This window comes from Xenopus tropicalis, chromosome 5, assembly GCF_000004195.4.
Source record: "Xenopus tropicalis strain Nigerian chromosome 5, UCB_Xtro_10.0, whole genome shotgun sequence".
Classification (NCBI taxonomy): Eukaryota; Metazoa; Chordata; class Amphibia; order Anura; family Pipidae; genus Xenopus; species Xenopus tropicalis.
Window position 1 is genome coordinate 159278289 of NC_030681.2, and position 20750 is coordinate 159299038.

Here is a 20750-nt window from a genome sequence, read left to right on the forward strand (position 1 = left end):
TTTTAGAAAGAACTGATTCTGGGGAATCCAAAACTGTTTGTCTACTCCAAACTGCCAGGTTGCAATGCTTTCCTAAAGTTATTGTTTTTTATCAAAATTTGTGAAATTTTTTAAAAATCACTTCAAGGCTTCCAGTCTATAGTATCTTATCTCCTACAGGTCATAAAGTAACCAAATAAAACACCCTAAATATGAATGCCAGGGGTCCCTTGAACAGTTTGATGCCCAATATGTATAGGTTTACCTAAGTATGTAGCATGTAGGGGCCCCAATGGGAACATACCCCCATATGATCTATCATTTCTGTCATTTCAGCTCCTGCAAAATCAACACATTTACATCATTTTATGTGGGATAAAGCTAGTAAAAAGTATGCTCACCCCAGAAAGGTATATATTTTTGGAAAGTACACGTTCCCCGAAATCTAAAATGGGTACCCATGTCTTTCTACCCCAAAGTACCAAGCCGCAAAGCTTTCCTAAGTCTGCGGATTTTTATGACATTTCCAAAAATCACCTCAAAACTTCCAACAAGCGCAAGATAAAGAATACGTAGCTCCTAAGTGCTGGGTGCTTAATGACTTTTTATGCCAGCATGTAGGAGCTACGTTGTTGGCAGGGAAAGGGTTAACACCTTTGCCTTTAGTTTGGGTTGAAAACTAAATTGTCATTCACTCTGGGCTACGAATGGACAAGTAGAGACGTTTCCTGCCTACAAAAGATAGACACTTGAGTACAGTAATATATTTACATATAATTATCCCCAGTGGTCTGAAGGAAATATGTGGCTTAGATATTACAGGTATGTTGGATAAATGATGAAAAAATTAAAGAACAAGTTCTGCCTGATTTTAGATGTTGATACGCCAACAAAAACTGAAAGACCACCAGTTCAGCAATGATATAAAGTATTTCTGGCACCATCTTGTCCTACTCAATCGTCTGTCATTCCTGTCAAGTATTCATACCTATAATTGGTCCCAGTACCTATCAGGATCAGGACCCCAAAAGATCTCTAATAATAGCTAGCCCCTCCCCCCTTGTATTTCTTGAATGCTCTTAGTTACAAACTTCTCCATAGCAACAGGGCGAATAGGTAACAGGTGCTTGAATTCCTGTGTGCACTGAACCATAAGTTGGCTTGGCATCGGAGGACCTTCAGCACTTAACACCTAAAATTCTACCTTGATCATTCAAAAATATTATATTATTATATATTATATTATACCTTGATACAAGTGACCCTTACAGACTGTGTTATAGGTCTTAGTGGTCAATTAGTGAAACTTAATGTATAATTACTGTACAAAGGAACGTACCTGCCATTGCTTAAAGTACATGTGTAGGCTCTCTGCTGATTTAGGGGAACGTGTCATTGTGCCGTACAGTTCATGGAGAGTGTGAGCCATTGTGTAAACTGCAGTGTAAACCCCATAAGCTATTCTGTAATTAAATGTTCCGTAGGATTCCAGAACTGTATCATCAAATGTTTCATTCCCGGTACATTTTGGAAGAGGGATCTTGGTTTTCCCTGGGACCAAGTCTGAAAACCTACAACTGAATATAATTTCCCAGATGTTTGAGAACAAAGTATCATCTCGATATTTATATGGATTTAAGGAATAGAAAAACTGCTTAAAACCAGGAATCTCCCCTTGTTGGAAGGAAAGTGCCAAAGTGCCATTGAAAGTTACTGGTATTTGTGAACATCGCAGCTCGATTACACGGGAGAAAGATGTTGACACAATCCATATTTTCTTTGGCATTCTATAACAGGCAAACAAACGATTAAAACTTTCAATATACTGTGAACTGATAAAAAGAATGATCACATTGGCTGTGGTCTTGTAGATCGTCTGCGCTATAGGCCTATATATGTCTGTAATATTTACTTGTGACATATTTACATCTGACCAATTTTTAAGTCTAATGAGGAAAGCCAAGCAGCCGCCATCTTTGTTTATTTGATTTTGTAGCCTTCCGCTTGCCCTGTGCCCAGTGTCATCATCCGATACAATAAGCCCAACCCATTTCCAGCCAAAATGCCCAATCAGGCTCATTATAGCATCAATTTCAGATAACTCATTGGGGATCATTCGGTAGAAAGACGGAAACTCTAGTCTGTTATTAAATATGGGATCAGCAGAGCCGTAACTGATCTGTAGATACAAGAAAAAAAAAGTCAACAAAATAAAAATAAGAAGCAGCTAATTAGCTACGTGCTACATAAAATAATACTTATTAATCAGTGGATGGTGAAGGCAATAGATGGGCACTCATTTGTTGGAGACATTTTCACTTTTGGCACCGGAATCTTTGTAACTGTTGGGCAGAGAATCTCACTCTAACTGGCCACCTCAGCCAGAGCTCCAGGCCCTCTAGAGGAGCCTCAAGATTTGGGAACCAGAGCCATAGACTGTGCTATTTAACTAATGTTAAAGCCATTCAATAATTCTTTGAAACTCTTCAAAAAATTCTACAGTAGAGTGAAAGTTTTTCATTCCAAAAACCTGATGTGCCTATTAGTTTAAAATTGTTCTAGTGGCTTTAAGCTCCTAAATGTTTTCATCGAAAAAAGTATAAGAATGCACTAGAAAAACCTTGATCCTTAGTCTTGATCTGCAGAAGAAACCCCATTTTTTCATTGACAGTGAACTTCATTATTTATTGTGTACCTCAAAAATAGACAGGATTTAAAAAATGATGCTTGAACACAAGAGAAAGAAGACTTTGTAGGTATTTGTTCTACCTGAGCAGTGACTGGGGGCAACTTTGGATGCTAAATTTCTTTTCTCCAAGTCTGTTCAGATGGAGCAAAGTAAACTGCAAAGTGCTTTTGGCCAAGCCACACATGTGTTGATTTCTACATATTACTTCATTGACTCTGATGGAGTTGAATGAAGTTGAGTTGAATCCCATGGCCTCTTATGTCAATGAACTGGAAGGTCTATCATTATTCTCTTCTGACTTTCCATGTTCTTCCATGGGTTGAGAAAAAAAGCACCAATCAGTTTGCAATCATCAAAATGAACAGCTCTGATTGGCAGCAGAAGGAATCTGATATTCTTCACCAGTGGTCCCAGATTGATTTACCAGTGCCTTATCCAGAAATTGAGAAGAGGCAGTATTAGGACAAATTTTCTATTGTAACAGATTGACTGTGATTTAATGAATGGGTCATTGTGTGGGAGCTGGGGTTCACTTGGAAGGATTGAACTGGATGGTCTTCATTCAAGTCAACGTAACTATGTAACTATGCTTGTACTAACTGTATCTAGCAGGTTTTGCATCCAAGCAAATGGCTAGGGGCTACAGCCTATAGAATCTGTCATTTCCACACAGACCTGAGGGTACCTGTAGATCCCTGCGAGCCACGCGATGGACAGAAAAGAAACAGAAGACAAGTCTCCTATGAACCCCACAAACTTCCTGTTATTCCAGCAGCTGTAATTTGGGATTGGTTGTTCTGTTCCAGACAGGATACTGAGAGCGCCTGCAAAAGATATTATTCCTGAGGCACAGGAGTCATAGATCCGATAGCCCAAAGTCACATTAGGCAGTATCTCCGGATCCTTATTGATCTCCTCAATCGTATAAATGAAAACCAGTAGGTGGCGATAGTGTCTGAATGAGATTCTGTTATGTAGGGAGACAGGTTTAAATATTAGATTTTATTAATGAGGTTAATCATAAAGATGCTCTCTGCCTCTCATTTTATAACCCTCAAAAATATAAATTAATAGAAATCCTGTTTCCTTACAAAGTGTATTTAAGGTGCACTGACATTGAATGATCTTGAGTGAACTCACACCAAATGGGACTTCTGTTCTTTAAACAGTTACTATGAGTAATTGCAATGTGTGTATTGTACAACCCTCACCTTCCCAGGTTCAGCCAATGTTCAAATAGTTCAGTGCTTCAAACCTTCAGCACAGGAGAAAGCACTTTTATTTGTGCAAAAAACACAATAAAATGTTTTATATGAGGAAAAACATAAGCAGACCTATTAAATTGCTTTTTATGAGAAGGTGAGCAGGAAGCTTGACTCTGGAATGGCAGTGGATGGGATCTACTTGGACTTTGCGAAAGCATTTGATACAGTACCTCACAGAAAGTTAATGATTTTAGAAATACTGACCTGGAACATAATATCTGTACTTGGATAGAGAACTGGCTGAATGATAGATTACACACAGTGGGGGGAGATGGAACAGTTTTTTAATTGGACCAGTGTGGTAATGGGTACCGCAGGGGTCAGTCCTTGGGCCTTTGCTTTTTAACTTGTTTATTAATGACCTGGAGGGGGCATAGACAGTACTGTTTGTTTTTGTCAAAGATACTTATTTGTGCAAAACTATAAGTTCCATGCAGGATGAAAACTGGGCAGCAAAATGGAAAATGAGGTTCAGTGTTCAAAAGTGCAAAGTTATGCCCTTTGGTAGAAATAATATACTGTAAACATGAACTATCTACTGAATGGGAGTGTGTTGGGGGATCCTTAATGGAGAAGGATCTGGGTTTTTTTTGTAGATAACAAGTTGTCTAATTCCAGGCAGTGTCATTCTGTGGCTACTAAAGCAAATAAAGTGCTGTCTTGTATAAAAAGGGCCTTCCTTAAGAAGCTGGAGAGTGTGCTTCAACTAAACTGAACTGGTAAAGGGGATGGAAGTTTTAAACTATGAGGTCAGACTGTCAGGGTTGTGGTTGTTTTCTCTGGAAAAAAGGGGATTGGGAAATGCCCTGCCGGGGGATGTTGGGTAGGGGGTTCCTCACGGTGAGGGCAGTGAGGGGGTTGGGGAATGCCCTGCCGGGGGATGTTGGGTAGGGGGTTCCTCACGGTGAGGGCAGTGAGGGGGTTGGGAAATGCCCTGCCGGGGCATGTTGGGTAGGGGGTTCCTCACAGTGAGGGCAGTGAGGGGGTTGGGGAATGCCCTGCCGGGGGATGTTGGGTAGGGGGTTCCTCACGGTGAGGGCAGTGAGGAGGTTGGGGAATGCCCTGCCGGGGGATGTTGGTTAGGGGGTTCCTCACGGTGAGGGCAGTGAGGAGGTTGGGGAATGCCCTGCCGGGGGATGTTGGTTAGGGGGTTCCTCACGGTGAGGGCAGTGAGGGGGTTGGGGAATGCCCTGCCGGGGGATGTTGGGAAGGGGGTTCCTCACGGTGAGGGCAGTGAGGGGGTTGGGGAATGCCCTGCCAGGGGATGTTGGGTAGGGGGTTCCTCACGGTGAGGGCAGTGAGGAGGTTGGGGAATGCCCTGCCGGGGGATGTTGGGTAGGGGGTTCCTCACGGTGAGGGCAGTGAGGGGGTTTGGGAATGCCCTGCCGGGAGATGTTGGGTAGGGGGTTCCTCACGGTGAGGGCAGTGAGGAGGTTGGGGAATGCCCTGCCGGGGGATGTTGGGTAGGGGGTTCCTCACGGTGAGGGCAGTGAGGGGGTTGGGGAATGCCCTGCCGGGGGATGTTGGGTAGGGGGTTCCTCACGGTGAGGGCAGTGAGGGGGTTGGGGAATGCCCTGCCGGGGGATGTTGGGTAGGGGGTTCCTCACGGTGAGGGCAGTGAGGAGGTTGGGGAATGCCCTGCCGGGGGATGTTGGTTAGGGGGGTTCCTCACGGTGAGGGCAGTGAGGGGGTTGGGGAATGCCCTGCCGGGGGATGTTGGGTAGGGGGTTCCTCACGGTGAGGGCAGTGAGGAGGTTGGGGAATGCCCTGCCGGGGGATGTTGGTTAGGGGGTTCCTCACGGTGAGGGCAGTGAGGGGGTTGGGGAATGCCCTGCCGGGGGATGTTGGGTAGGGGGTTCCTCATGGTGAGGGCAGTGAGGGGGTTGGGGAATGCCCTGCCGGGGGATGTTGGGTAGGGGGTTCCTCACGGTGAGGGCAGTGAGGGGGTTGGGGAATGCCCTGCTGGGGGATGTTGGGTAGGGGGTTCCTCACGGTGAGGGCAGTGAGGGGGTTGGGGAATGCCCTGCTGGGGGATGTTGGGTAGGGGGTTCCTCACGGTGAGGGCAGTGAGGAGGTTGGGGAATGCCCTGCCAGGGGTTGTTGGGAGGGCAGTACTATGTGCAGACAAAAATCTATCATAATGTACACTGTTCCCTTGAGGTGAAGGTCCATTGCCCAGAGGGTAGCGGCAAGTGTATTGTTATGCCCCTTTACACACAAACAGCTCTTGTCTAACTCTTTGGGGCTGATTTACTTACCCACGAACGGGTCGAATGGAGTCCGATTGCGTTTTTTTCGTAATGATCGGTACTTTGCGATTTTTTCGTATGTTTTGCGATTTTTTCGGATTCTTTACGAATTTTTCGGATCCAATACGATTTTTGCGTAAAAACGCGAGTTTTCCTATCCATTACGAAAGTTGCGTAAAAAGTTGCGCATTTTGCGTAGCGTTAAAACTTACGCGAAAAGTTGCGCATTTTTCGTAGCGTTAAGTTTTAACGCTACGAAAAATGCGCAACTTTTCGCGTAAGTTTTAACGCTACGCAAAATGCGCAACTTTTTACGCAACTTTCGTAATGGATACGAAAAACTCGCGTTTTTACGCAAAAATCGTATTGGATCCGAAAAATTCGTACAGAATCCGAAAAAATCGCAAAACATACGAAAAAGTCGCAAAATATTCGTTTTCAAGTCGGAACTTTTCCAATTCGGGTCGGATTCGTGGGTTAGTAAATCAGCCCCTTAGGGTCATGTTTACCATATAGACATCTCAGAGCCTGTGCCTAGGGTGGCAGCTTTAGGGAGTGACCCACGAGTGTTTCTATATATGATTCATTTCTACAGGATAAACTTAATTTACATTAATCATATTTATCCTCCAAATACTGTTATCTTCTATGCCAAGGAGCACTTTGTATTCAATATAGTGTTATATATCCTATAAGCAAAGAGAAAAAACCTAACTTACCCTATATCAATAACAATATAAATCCATAATGTTGGGATTTCTGTAGCCAGGGTCAAATGATTGCCAGGGAAACTGAAGCCTCATGTAGGGGTTTTACCTGCTGGAATGAATTTGCCTTCTCTAAGATGGCTGCCCGTTACTGTCTGGCACAGTGAAGACATCATTGAGCTGCTCCCATTTAGGGCTGGAGGAAAGACTCCTCCTGGGGTTAGAGAAGGGAAGTAGGAAGAGGAAGTGGATAAGGGTTTGTCTGAGGGTTGGTGGGAGAGCTCTGAACTCAAAAGGGTGAAGATTTCAAACATGAGCTTGAAATAGTGATTCATATAAAATGAAACAAGTACTGAAGCACTTAGACACTACTTAGTCACCTTTTAATGGGTTCTGGAGTGGAATGTAAAGGGTTTATCCTCTGGTCTCCTTAAGATCTGTAATTATTACCAACTCAACCAACCATAGAAGATTGGGATGCAATCTGGGCCAATTCCAGGAAAATGGTCACATGCGTCAGACAAAAAGAAAGTATCTACAAAGTACTCATGCTTTGGTACTATACCCCGGACAGATTACATGCTTTATTCCCTTACCAACCCAACACTTGTTGGAGACTCTGTGAAGATGAGGGCACCCTATACCACATTTTCTGGACCTGCCCCAAGATACAGACTCTTTGGGACAACGTAGCGGACTTACTAACCAACCTGACCACCCTAACACTTGTTGGAGACTCTGTGATGATAAAGGCACCCTATACCACATTTTCTGGACCTGCCCCAAGATACAGACTCTTTGGGACAACGTAGTGGACTTACTAACCAACCTGACCACCCAGGTCTTACCGAAAGACCCACTTACCTATCTGTGGGGGAGGCCTTTTCCTGAGCTCTCTAAATATTCCCAGATCTTAGTCAATCACGTTTTAACAGCCGCCCCGCAGCTAAATGGAAATCTATAGATCCTCCCACTATATCCAAAATTATAGCCAGAGTAAACAGCAATGGACGCTTTGAAGACAAAATAGCATTTCTACAAAACAAATCCGCTAATTTCCAAAAGATCTGGTCTATTTGGGTGTTCAGGGTTCTTGCCAACTAGATGCCCAGCAATGAGTAGAACTATTTCCTTGAAATCGATACAGCCGCGCCAAGTTCCACTTTCACCGACTAACATATACCCTTGAAACTAACAAGGCTGAGTTATTGTTACTTTTCCTCCTTCTCCTCCAATTAAGCCTTCCAGATTTTCATGCTTCTCTCAAACAACCCCACTCCCTCCCTCTTCTCTCCTTTCCCCTCTCCACACCCCCCTTACTAAAACCATTATCTCTAACTTGGATAATGTAATTAAACATAGAAAGCATATCTTGTCAACCATGTTTATATCAATGCCTCAAATGTGTAACGTACTAGTTAGGAGGGAGCCAATGGATGATGCCGCTGGAGAACATCTGACTCCTTTAGTAAGCAGAGACACCCAACTAGTCCCGGTCATTACCGATGCCCTTTTGGGGCCCCGGAACTTTCTGCTGTGGTCCTAGCTGGGGCCCTACAAACTTCAGGGAACAGATAACCGAATCGAGGTACAGACAAGGATCAGGCAGGTACAACGTCAGGAAACAGGCAAGAGGTCGAGTCGGGCAGCGATGAACGTGGTCAGGAGACAGGCCGAAGTCGAAAACCAGAATAATCAATCAAACCAGGCGTGAGCAGGCACCGGTACAACCAGAAGCCAGCTTGGGCAAAGAGGGACTGAGGGAAGGGGTTTAAATAGGCAGATTTTGGTGCCAAAACAGTAAGGGAACGGAAGTAAACAAAACCTACACCAAGATAGTTACATAGTTACATAGGGTTGAAAAAAGACCATTGTCCATCGAGTTCAACCCATCCGAGTAAACCCAGCACACAACCTATACTTACCAATCTATACACTGACATACATAAACTATAAATACAACCAGTAATACTAACTGTAGATATTAGTATGACAATAGCCTTGGATATTCTGCTTGTTCAAGAACTCATCCAGGCCCCTCTTAAAGGCATTAACAGAATCTGCCATTACCCCATCACTAAGAAGGGCATTCTCCAGCCTCACTGCCCTCACTGTGAAAAACCCCCTACGCTGCTTCAAATGGAAGCTCCTTTCCTCTAATCTATAGGGGTGACCTCTGGTGCGCTGATTGTTTTTATGGGAAAAAAGAACATCCCCCAACTGCCTATAATCCCCTCTAATGTACTTGTACAGAGTAATCATGTCCCCTCGCAAGCGCCTCTTTTCCAGAGAAAACAACCCCAACCCTGACAGTCTCACCTCATAGTTTAACCCTTCCATCCCCTTTACCAGTTTAGTTGCAGTATCTGCACTCTCTCCAGCTCATTAATATCCTTCTTAAGGACTGGAGCCCAAAACTGCCCCCCATACTCACTGTAACTGCCCCCCATACTCACTGTAACTGCCCCCCATACTCACTGTAACTGCCCCCCATACTCACTGTAACTGCCCCCCCATACTCACTGTAACTGCCCCCCATACTCACTGTAACTGCCCCCCATACTCACTGTAACTGCCCCCCATACTCACTGTTACTGCCCCCCATACTCACTGTAACTTCCCCCCATACTCACTGTAACTGCCCCCCATACTCAAGGTGAGGCCTTACCAGGGACCTATAAAGAGGCAAAATTATGTTTCATCCCTTGAGTCAATGCCCTTTTTTATACAAGACAGCACTTTATTTGCTTTAGTAGCCACAGAATGACACTGCCTGGAATTAGACAACTTGTGATCTACAAAAACCCCTAGATCCTTCTCCATTAAGGATGCCCCCAACACACTACCATTCAGTAGATAGTTTGCGTTTATATTATTCCTACCAAAGGGCATAACTTTGCACTTATCAACATTGAACCTCATTTCCCAGTTTGCTGCCCAGTTATCCCATTTAGTCAAATCGCTCTGCAAAGCGGCACATCCTGCATGGAACTTATAGTTTTGCCCAATTTAGTGTCATCAGCAAAAATAGAAACAGTACTGTCTATGCCCACCTCCAGGTCATTAATAAACAAGTTAAAAAGCAAAGGACCAAGGACTGACCCCTGCGGTACCCACTAACCACACTGGCCCAATTAGATGGCGCCTAAAGCTCCAATGCGCGCAACTGCCCATGTCACAGCGTCAACGCGCATGGGCAGTTACACCGCGACGTTTCCTGTGGTCTGCGCGAACCCGGAAGTGCCGGCCATTACAGGAGCGCATCTGCTGCCCGGTGCGAGCTAAGGTAAGAGAATGCACCCCGCCGGCACAGCGCCTTACAAAATGGTATTCTACCAGCAGCTAGCCTAAACTGTCAACCCTTTCCCCTGCTTTTTCCTTTCTGTACCCCCCTAAATCCCCTTTTTCTCTCAATAAAATATTAATTACAAAAGATCTTTAATTATTCAGCAAAATTATTTTTTTTTTATTTATTGCTTCATCAGAGGAGGTGTGGCATACTCATGTCACTTCCTTTATATACCCACCAACTATAACTGAAACAGTATACAGGGCTGAAAACAAACCCTATAATGGGCACGTAATACAATATACATTCCCCAGGGCCATTCAAACTAACCCTGAACCCAGCATAAATCATATAAAACACATAAAACACACATTGCATCCAATTACGTCCAGTATTCATTATAATGACCAAACTTAAAGGGTAAATACCAAGTAACCGACCTCAAATACATTTCATATTGACTATTTCTCATAATAGTTAATCCTCATATTTTTTATAATGAAGTATTTAAGTGCCGCATAATTAAATTTACATAATTATTAAATACCAATATTGCCCATTATAAAACTTTAAATACACATAAATGATTCATATAATCACCTAAAGTGCATGGATATCCCATAGCTAACAAATAAAGTGCATTATAGTGCATGAAAGTGCCGTTTAATATATTAAGCAATAAATAGTTATTATTATCTATTTAATAAAAACAAATATGCACCATATTGATACTCAAACACCCAGACCAGTGTATCTTATTCAATTGTAGTTCAATATTTTCAAATAACCTCTTCTATCTACCTCCAAAATGGCAGAAGAAATGATTTTAATTTCTTCCCAATTATGGTCTTTTTTCTTTTCCTACCTATTGATTTATGCCATTTCTAAGTCACGATATTTATAATTTCTGTAATTATTGCATCAATTTCACACAACATTCCTTCAGGAGCTACTGTGCATTTCTACCCAAATCCCTTCAACAATAAAGCTTCCCAACGGAAGATGGGGACACCTGGGGAATCAGAGTTCCATAAGTCTACCTGGTATGGGATGCGAACCCACGAGGCGTACCCACCAGAGCATTATGTGACACAGGCTCTCAACTGACTATTATTTACATGCCTTTCTACCTGAAATATCATAGTCATATCCCCTGTAGCCTGTGGGTACCCTGCCGGTATTTGGTGTGGCTGATGGTCACGTCTACATGGACAATTGCCTTGCAGTAGAGCCTGGTTTAGTAGAAGGCCTTTGCCCCTTAAAGTCTTCTCTTAGGACTTTCGAACAATCTATTGAAACATTTCTGTTACAAATGCCCACAAACAGATGGGATCACTATAAAGAACATGAATTCTAACCAGTTGCCTGGCAGGGAGTAGCATATTTCTATTCTGTAGATGTTTAGACTGTCAAACATGAGTAGTGTGAGACTTGGTGAAATTGTAATCTTAGGTATTCTGGTACCCCCCCAGGGCACAGACAATATGAGTATCCCAGTATTATTACCTATGATGCATGGTGCCAAAAGATCAAGAACCCAATATAATAACGAGATGCCCTGTGCCCCTCTGTGGCTTTGGTTCATTGGTTGATTGGATGCTAACCATGGGCCATGATTGCCCGTACTGCTTTGTCTTGATCATACATGAACATTGGCCAAGCTTCTTCTTGTAAATTCACAGGATCTAGTCTGATGGTAACCCAGCTTTGTGGGGGTCACAGATATGTCAATGCATTGTCATAACAAATCCCCCTCTTTTAGCTCCTGGGGTACAGAAGGGGGTAAATAAGCACTCACCCTAAATCTCATTTTTACTTTCCTTCAGGCTGGCCCCAGTGTGGGACTGGCTTGTCTGGGTACCAGGATTGTTTCTTGGGTGGGCCCTGCCCTTAGTGGCCCCTTTGCCCTTTCTGGGGACAAAACATTTACTTTTTCTAGGTTCTGCTTTTGTTTTTATTCCCAGCAATGAGAGATAGAAAAACACTTATTTTTGAGTCTGTGATGGGGCAGGGAAAAGGCAAATGTCAGATTTATTGCCACTGGGTGAAATTATTTGCAAAACATGGACTAGCAGTGAATTTTCATGTTTCACCATTGGCGGATAGTTTTGCAAAACGGCGTCAAAATTCGGCTCGTAAAAAATGGGCGCAACCAAAAAATGACACATTACATTTTCAAACAGCTTGTACAGCAATAATACGACAAACAGAACCCACAGCAGAGCACAGCTGCCCACATACAACGGGTTCCAGGAAGGATTTCCTATGCCCAATACCCAGTGTCACAGAAACCTTGGAGAGAAATCAGGAAACCGGAGTACAGAATACAATATAAAGAAATATTAAAAGTCCAATTTGTAGACATTTCCCTTTTTATTCCCCCAGGATTCTCAGTAATTCCCGGCCCTAAATAATTCTGTTGGCTTTTGTGTTCAGTTCTGGCCTTAGAAATATGATATAGCACTTGGGAATGAATATACAGGCCAATAACCCAGCACTGGAGGATAAGATGGCAAATATCTCAACTGCCACCATTCTACTGCCCTTACTGCTCAGGTATGCAGGGACAAATGCCCCCCACACGCTACAGAACCCCAACATACTGAAAGTGATGTTTTTAGCCTCATTAAATCGGTCAGGGAAATCCTTGGATAGAAATGCAGCAATGAAACTTAGTAGGGCCAAGGTTCCTATATATCCAATTATACAGAAGAAGAAAAAGCCGGATCCCTCATTGCACAGCAGAATAATGGTATCTGCATCAGAAAGAGTATTGACTTCTGGAAATGGGGGATTGGAGGCCAACCATACAATGGAGATTATAATCTCACCCAAAGAACATACAATGACTAATATGATGGGCAGTTGGGTTCCTACATACTTCTTCAGCTTGCTCCCAGGCTTTGTGGCATTGAAGGCAATAATAACTGTGAGAGTTTTAGCCAACACAGAAGAAACAGAAATAGTAAATACAATCCCAAATGTTACTTGTCGGAGGAGACAACATATCTGAGTTGGGCGCCCAATGAATAATAAAGTGCAGAGGAAACACAACATGAGAGAGATGAGGAGGAGACAGCTGAGATATCGGTTGTTGGCTCTCACTATAGGAGTCTCGCGGTACTTTATAAAGATTCCCAGGATTACAGCACAAGAGATGGAGAATGTTACAGAGATGGAGGAGAAAGTAGAACCCAAATGGTCATCATAGGAAAGGTAATTTATATCCCTCGGGATGCAGCTGGTTCTGCCCCTGTTTGACTTCTCATATTCAGAGCATTTTATAGAAATTTGGGCATCTGTAATTAAAGAAATCATGAAGGAAAATAAAGTGTTACATTTTGGGGTACAACTCGGGACCAACTGCCAAGCTCAACAAATAAAAGAAAAACAATATTAGAATATATTTTCCTTTGCAAAAATCACTGGTTTATTATATAGGAACCGTGTTTCACATAGAAGTTAGTATCACATCCATCCTTACATCTCTATTGTGCAGCAGATGGACAAGGGCAGGTCAACTGGCCTACAGGGTTGGACTGGCCCATCGGGCTACAGGGAAAAAACCTGGTGCACCCTGAACATTTTTGGCCTTGCCACTTGTCCACACCCCACTCCATTGCGTCCTTGCTGTGAAAAAATAAAGATGGCCGTGCATTCCAAGGTGGAATGCATGGCTAGCGAGGCGGGGCTGGGGGCAGACCAGGGAGCAGCTGTTGCTGAGGGTTGAGTGAGGAGTCGGGTACAGGGTGGATCCACTCTGGGGAACCCAGTCCCAATAGCCAATCCTTTGAAGAAAGGTTCTGCTCTACAAGGTCAAATGTAACTGAGGAACCAAATGCATTAAGGGTTTTAACCCCCGTGTAACACACATAAATAACATAATTCACAAAGAAAACATTTGTCAGTGACTGACTTATTCCATTGCTTAGACTGTTATCAAAGGAAATGAGCGGCCATGGATATATTTAGATTAAAATAACAGATCTGGCGATGGAAATTGTACCCTGTAGGCTTCTGCTATTGGGTTACCTGCCCAAACTGTGTATAGTTTAAGAGTTTTAAGGAAAAAAGGTGTCAACATCTGTCTCACTGGCCATGTTCCTCTTGTAGTTGGATTAGGCCAACTAGACCTTTCTGGACTGCTGGTGCTGTGGAGACTGGCGTTCTTACTAACTGCCCTCAGAATTCACTTACACTACATGTTGAAGAACCATTTTCATATGTAATCATGGTAGTATCTTGATGAGGCCTTGGAAACTAGAACCCTGTTGCCCCCCCCCACAGCTGCCTGTTGCTCTGACACACAAGTAAGAGAGCCTTGGTGGGTACAGGGAGCTAAAGACACTTGTCAATGATCCCAGTTGCCTTTGAGACCAGACTTACCTGTTATGTTAGACATCTCCCCATCGGCACACAGTACACAGGTATAACAGCAACTTGGCGCCCCTTCTACTTTAGCTTTACTGAATCCAGGCTTACAGGGCTCGCTACAGCGAGAATGGACAAACTGTGGGGTGGAATGAAAACATAACATTATTACTAATATTTTAATAAACGTATTTGATTATAAACAGATTTTAAAATGGGGTTTACCCATATAATCATGATCCCTACAGCCGACTTGAACCAGGGGGTGGAGCTGTAACTGAAATCCTTGTCACCACTGCAACCCCTTCACACTGAATTACTCTCATTTTCGGGGTCCCTGCTCCCCGACTTACATCTCTAGAGCTAGGGCTTCCTCTAGGGCTCGATGCTTCTGGGCCTAGTTGGCCCCGGCTCCCCAACTTATATCTCTAGAGCTAGGGCTTCCTCTAGGGCTCGATGCTTCTGGGCCTAGTTGGCCCCAGCTCCCCAACTTATATCTCTAGAGCTATGGCTCGATGCTTCTGGGCCTAGTTGGTCCCTGCTCCCCAACTTTTATCTCCAGAGCTATGGCTTCCTCTAGGGCTCGATGCTTCTGGGGCTAGTTGGTCCCGGCTCCCCGACTTTTATCGCTAGAGCTATGGCTTCCTCTAGGGCCTAGTTGGTCCCTGCTCCCTGGAACACAACCATCTGCTGGTGTCAGGAACTATAGGGATTCGATCCCTGGACTGTGTGTGGAACTGCAGGTGCACTTGCTTGGTGAGCCACAGGAGGCTCCATGAGCTCCATGGGATCAGTCGCCCTTATGTGCCTTCTGCATTTCCACCAGTTTTGCTTATGTTGCAACAGATATCATTTATCACATGTGTGGCTGCTTCTCTAATTACCCGCCTATATAAACCCTCTTCGGGCAACACCCAGTTGCTCGATCATCGCTCCCGCTTAGCCTGGTCTTGCCACCTGATTCCGGATACTTTCTGTTACCGTGTTCCCTGCTTGTGCCCTGCCTGGTCCCTTTGATTGAATACCCTGGTTTGACTTCTGCCTGACTCCTGACTTGCTTGAACTCTGCCTGGACTGACCTCTGCCTGCCTACGGACTTGCTTGAACTCTGCCTGGACTGACCTCTGCCTGCCTACGGACTTGCCTTTTGCCAGACTCTATTTGCTCTTCTCAGGCTTGTACTTTATTTTTACTTTGTTCTGTTTTGGTCTTTATTAAACATCCTTAATTCTCTTACTTGGCTGTCTGGCCCTTTAAGGGAGTTCTGAGGGTTAATACACAAAGGCTCCTACCTGCTGGCCTCTTGCCAGAGGCCAGGCCTGACAGCTGGAAACAGGAAGTGCCCGCCCCCTGCCTGACACTATATTACAGAGAGCAGGAACAATCCCACCATCGCTAATGGTTAAACCCATGCACCTCTCCTATGCACCCTCTAGGAGAAGAAGATTTATGGAAAGCTAACTATTCTAAACAACTATTATTTTCTTTTCTTAAAGAAGCATTTATGGGAAACCATCCCAATATGGTGTTTAGAAGAAGATTTTTCTATAAAAATTAAATGGCTAGGCACTTGGGGGAGACTGGCACAGGAAACATAGGGTTAAAGGGGACCTGTCACCTGTTCAGTTGAACTGAAGAAGCTGCTTGGATGAGTAGTGAAACGTCTTCAATAATTTCCAAACATGTCCAGTTGCTTTAGATTTATTTATACTAGATATACCATGACCTGGATGAATGAAAATCTTCATAGACAAAGCTTTGCAGATTGGTACTTTGGTGTAGAAAGGACTCTTTACCCATGTTGGATTTGTTAGAATGTGTACTTTCAAAAAATATATGGCTTTCTGGGGTCACCCTACATTTCTGCAGCTTCTATCCCACATAAAACTGCCATGTGATTATGAAATAGGTAAAGGTAAGCCATGAAATTAGTGTCACAAGGTATATTTTGGGTCTCAAAGTGCCATTTGCTTTGATAAACCTATGTACAGTGGGCATCAAACTGTTCAGTAGCCCCCTGGGGTTCATATTTAGGGTGTTTTATCTTGGTACCTAATGACCTGTAGAAAATAAGATGCTGCATATTGGAAGTTTTGAGGTGATTTTTGGTAATGTCATAAAAATTGACAAACTTAGGAAACCTTGGTACTTTGCAGTAGAAAGACATGGGTACCCATTTTAGATTCAGGGGAATGTGTACTTTCCAAAAATATATGACTTTCTGGGGTGAGTGTACTTTTTACTAAGTTTATCCCACATAAATGATGTGATTTTGCAGAAGCTGAAATGACAGAAATGATAGATCATATGGGGGTATGTTCCCATTGGGGCCCCTACATGCCACATACTTAGCTAAACCTACACATATTGGGCATCAAACTGTTCAGTGGACCCCTGGCGTTCATATTTAGGGTGTTTTATCTTGGTACCTAATGATACGTGGGAGATAAGATGCTGCAACCTGGAAGCTTTGAGAGGATTTTTTGAAATGTTAGCAAAATTGCCAACTTTAGGAAAGCTTGGTACTTTGGAGTAGAAAGACATGGGTACCCATTTTAGATTTGGGGGAACTTGTATTTTCCAAAAATATATGACTTTCTGGGGTGAGCATTCTTTTTGTAGCTTTATCCCACATATAATGATGTAAATGTGTTGATTTTGCTGGAGCTGAAATGACCGAAATGACAGTATATATGGGGGTATGTTCCCATTGGGGCCCCTACATGCCACATACTTAGGTAAACCTATACATATTGGGCATCAAACTGTTCAGTGGGCCCCTGGCGTTCATATTTAGTGTGTTTTATCTGGTTACTTTATGACCTGTGGGAGATAAGATACTATAGACTGGAAGCTTTGAAGCGATTTTTAAAAAAAATTAACAAATTTTGATAAAAAACAATAACTTTAGGAAAGCATTGTGACTTGGTAGTTTGGAGCAGACAGACAGTTCTACCTATTATGGATTCCCCAGAATCTGTTTTTTCTAAAAATTTATAATTTTCTGGGATAAACCTTCTGTTAGTGGATTTTTGGCCTTGAAATCTAAAGTATGCAGCTTTCTGGAGCAGTGCTTTGGGGATTTGGTAGGGTACTGCTGGGAGTTTTTGACCTGAGAAATGAAAGTAAGAAATCCCCCTAAAACTATATATATTTGGTATTGGCACGTTCAGGAGACATGGGACTTTCCAAATCATTTGTATTTTTGTGCATAAAATATTTTTTGTCTCTGGTGTATGTGTTTATATTATGGAAATTATTATTATTTTTTTTTTTAGACATTTAGAAGCCTATATCTTGTTACAGAATTGGAATTACATGAAAATTCTACCATATTTTGAAAGCTTAGGTTATCATGAAAAAAACGATATATTGTTTTCCTGGGTAAACTAAAAGTCCCCCCGAGGAAAGGCTCCTAAATGTTCAAAAACTGTCTGGCAGTAGAAGTTCCGCTTTGACCAAAACGGCTGGCAGTGAAAGGGTAAGCTCTGGTCAAATGAGCTCTAACCTTGCCCATGTCTGCTGAAGTGTTCCTCTGACCAATCTAGAGTGTTTTAGTTGCAAAATCTCCTTTTCAGCCTGAAGGAATTACAAATAGAGACTAAAAGAATAAGTCCTCTCCAAAAAGACCAATGAGTGAAGCCTCACTTCCATGGCATTCTTAAGGTGGACATACACACTAAGATCTGCTTGCTTGGCGAGGTCCACCTCCAGGGCAGAGTGTGTTTTATGTAACACTTAGGATGCAACCTAGCTGTGCCATTATGGGGCATACCTTTTTAACTTATTTATTAAAAGTTACGTTTTAATGTATTCAGCATGAATTTAGGGTGGCACAAAGGAGTTAATTTTCCTGATCACTTTTTGCTTTCTGTTTTAGTCAACACAATACTCAGACACTACTTCAGGTAGGAAAGAAAGAGTTTATAAAACCACCTTATTAGGGTGAAACTCCATATAGACGGAGAGACCCGGTCAATAAAATAGCCATACAAAAATGCAACCTTCCAGGCTAGCCAGCACAGATCAACCTCCTAGATGGGTTTTAAAGGAGAATCGTGCACACCCTTGACAACCAAATAAAAATGCTGTGATGAAATAGGACCCTAATTTGAGGGGCCACATGGCATGCTTTTAGACTAGCACAAGGTATGTTATAGTTCAAGGCAAGCCATTCTTCAACAAACACTGAAAGTCAACTAATTTGCAGCTACAGAGAGGACAGCTTCACACCCTCTTTGCAATAACTGAAGAATATTGGAGATAAACAGCCTTTATTTTCAAGGACCTGAAACTTACCTTTGTCTGATGGCGGAACGAACAGTCTCCATCTCGAACCAGGAGTAACAGATTAATTTGTTTTAATTTTTTAGATTGAGCAGAAGGACCTATCTACCTTTGGTGTTTCACTCTGATAAGTTGGTTTTATAACAACTTTGAATAAAAACTTTTAAATAGCTGAACTGAAGGAATGGGGGTGATGACTCCAGACTAGGGATGTAGCGAACCTTAAAAAAAAAGTTCGCGAACTTACGCCAAAAACAGCGAATATTCGCGAACTTTGCGAACCCCATAGACTTCAATGGGAAGGCGAACTTTAAAACCTAGAAAAGCCATTTCTGGCCAGAAAACTGATTTTAAATTTGTTTAAAGGGTGCCACGACCTGGGCAGGGGCATGCAGGAGGGGGATCAAGGGCAAAAATGTCACTGAAAAATACTTTGTTGAAAAAGCGTTGCGTAAAAACGGGCAGACCTAGCGGAAATACACAGCGTTTTTTGCTATTTCGCGCTATTGGCACCATGGAAACGGGATTTGCTTACACCAGTACTAGGCTGAAAACGCCATGTGTGGTTGTGCGGCGTTTTTTAGGCCGAGAAAAAACGCAGCGAAAAAAAACGCGGGGAACCTAAATTGCGAACATACGCGGAAAGTTCGCGAACTTGTGCGTTTGCGAACACCCGAAGTTCGCACGAATTAGTTCGCCGGCGACAGTTCGCTACATCTCTACTCCAGACCTGGTGAGATCCCTTTAGGACGCCCTTAGTGGCACCTGTATCCTTCATTTATAAGTTTCTGAACCCAAACCAGAAACCATTTCAGGTGTCCACCAACTGCCTGAGTTGGGTCCCGAAGTCTCACCCCATCATTTATCAGAGGAGGGCTTTTGATGGTCTCTGTACAGCTCTCATCCTTATCGCAGTTTAATCCAGAACTTCCCCTTAGAACAGCCTTAATAGGAGGAAAAAAAGAAACCCAGAACCACAAAGAAACCCTCATGGTGTGCTCCTGAATTTGATCTAGCTTTGCACTAGGGAATCAGGACACTTCCCCCCCCGTATTGCCTGTATAGCCTAACTGTAAGGGACCATTATGCACCGGGTAACAGGTTCAAACCTAGCGCAGGATAAAACAAGGGAATAATTCCTTACACCAAGTTTAATAGGGAGAAGTAACCAGACTTTATTTGTGATGTTACCTCTGAATAGTAAGGGCTCAAGAGATTGATGGTGTTATTGACAAATAATTGATCCCCATCATATCCGGATTTGTCAAAGCTCCCAACCTTTATTTCCTGTATATTTCCATCTCCAAAGATGAGCAATTTCAGAATATCATAACGGGCTTCTGGGTCTCCATTGTCTTTAAAGTATATCTGGTCCCCAGAAGACGTTCTGAATTTCACATGTGGCATCAATGCATTTAGCTTAAAAATATATAAAAAATATATACGTAATTTCTTTACAAAATATTATATTATTCCAGGTTGCTATGTCTACTAATTCCCTTGAAAGAATCATGCAAATGCTTATGCCCTCCCTAAACTAGAGACCTATCATTGTCATTCACTCTGGGCTATGAATGGACAAGTAGAATCTTATAGAGATGACCTATAAGGCATCTGACCTCCTGACTACAAGGGATAGGTGCTTGAGTACAGAAATATATTTACCAGGGCTGGAACTAGGGGTAGGCAGAAGAGGCACTTGCCTAGGGCAGAAGGTTGGGGGGTGCCCCATACCTCCTACCATCCCTTGTGCTCATACACAGTGATGTCACTGGACATTCGCGGTCTTCTTCACTTGCAAGCATACACAGGGGGGGTTGAAGGATGCAGAGGGACGAGGTGGCCAGCTGGGTTGCCTAGGGTGCCCGGGCCACTTGCCCTGCCCCTGATATTTACAAATAATTAGTCCCAGTC

The 20750-nt window shown here is 43.2% G+C and overlaps 1 protein-coding gene across 1 annotated transcript in view; it reads right to left on the bottom strand.

The window, feature by feature from the left end:
- LOC116411039 (vomeronasal type-2 receptor 26-like) overlaps positions 1-20243 on the bottom strand; it is a 45319-nt gene extending 25076 nt beyond the window's left edge. Inside the window, exon 1 of the mRNA XM_031902811.1 lies at positions 20028-20243. Within this exon, the coding sequence (XP_031758671.1) occupies positions 20028-20243 (216 nt within the window). The remainder of the gene's footprint in view (positions 1-20027) is intronic.
- Positions 20244-20750: the final 507 nt, after the last annotated feature.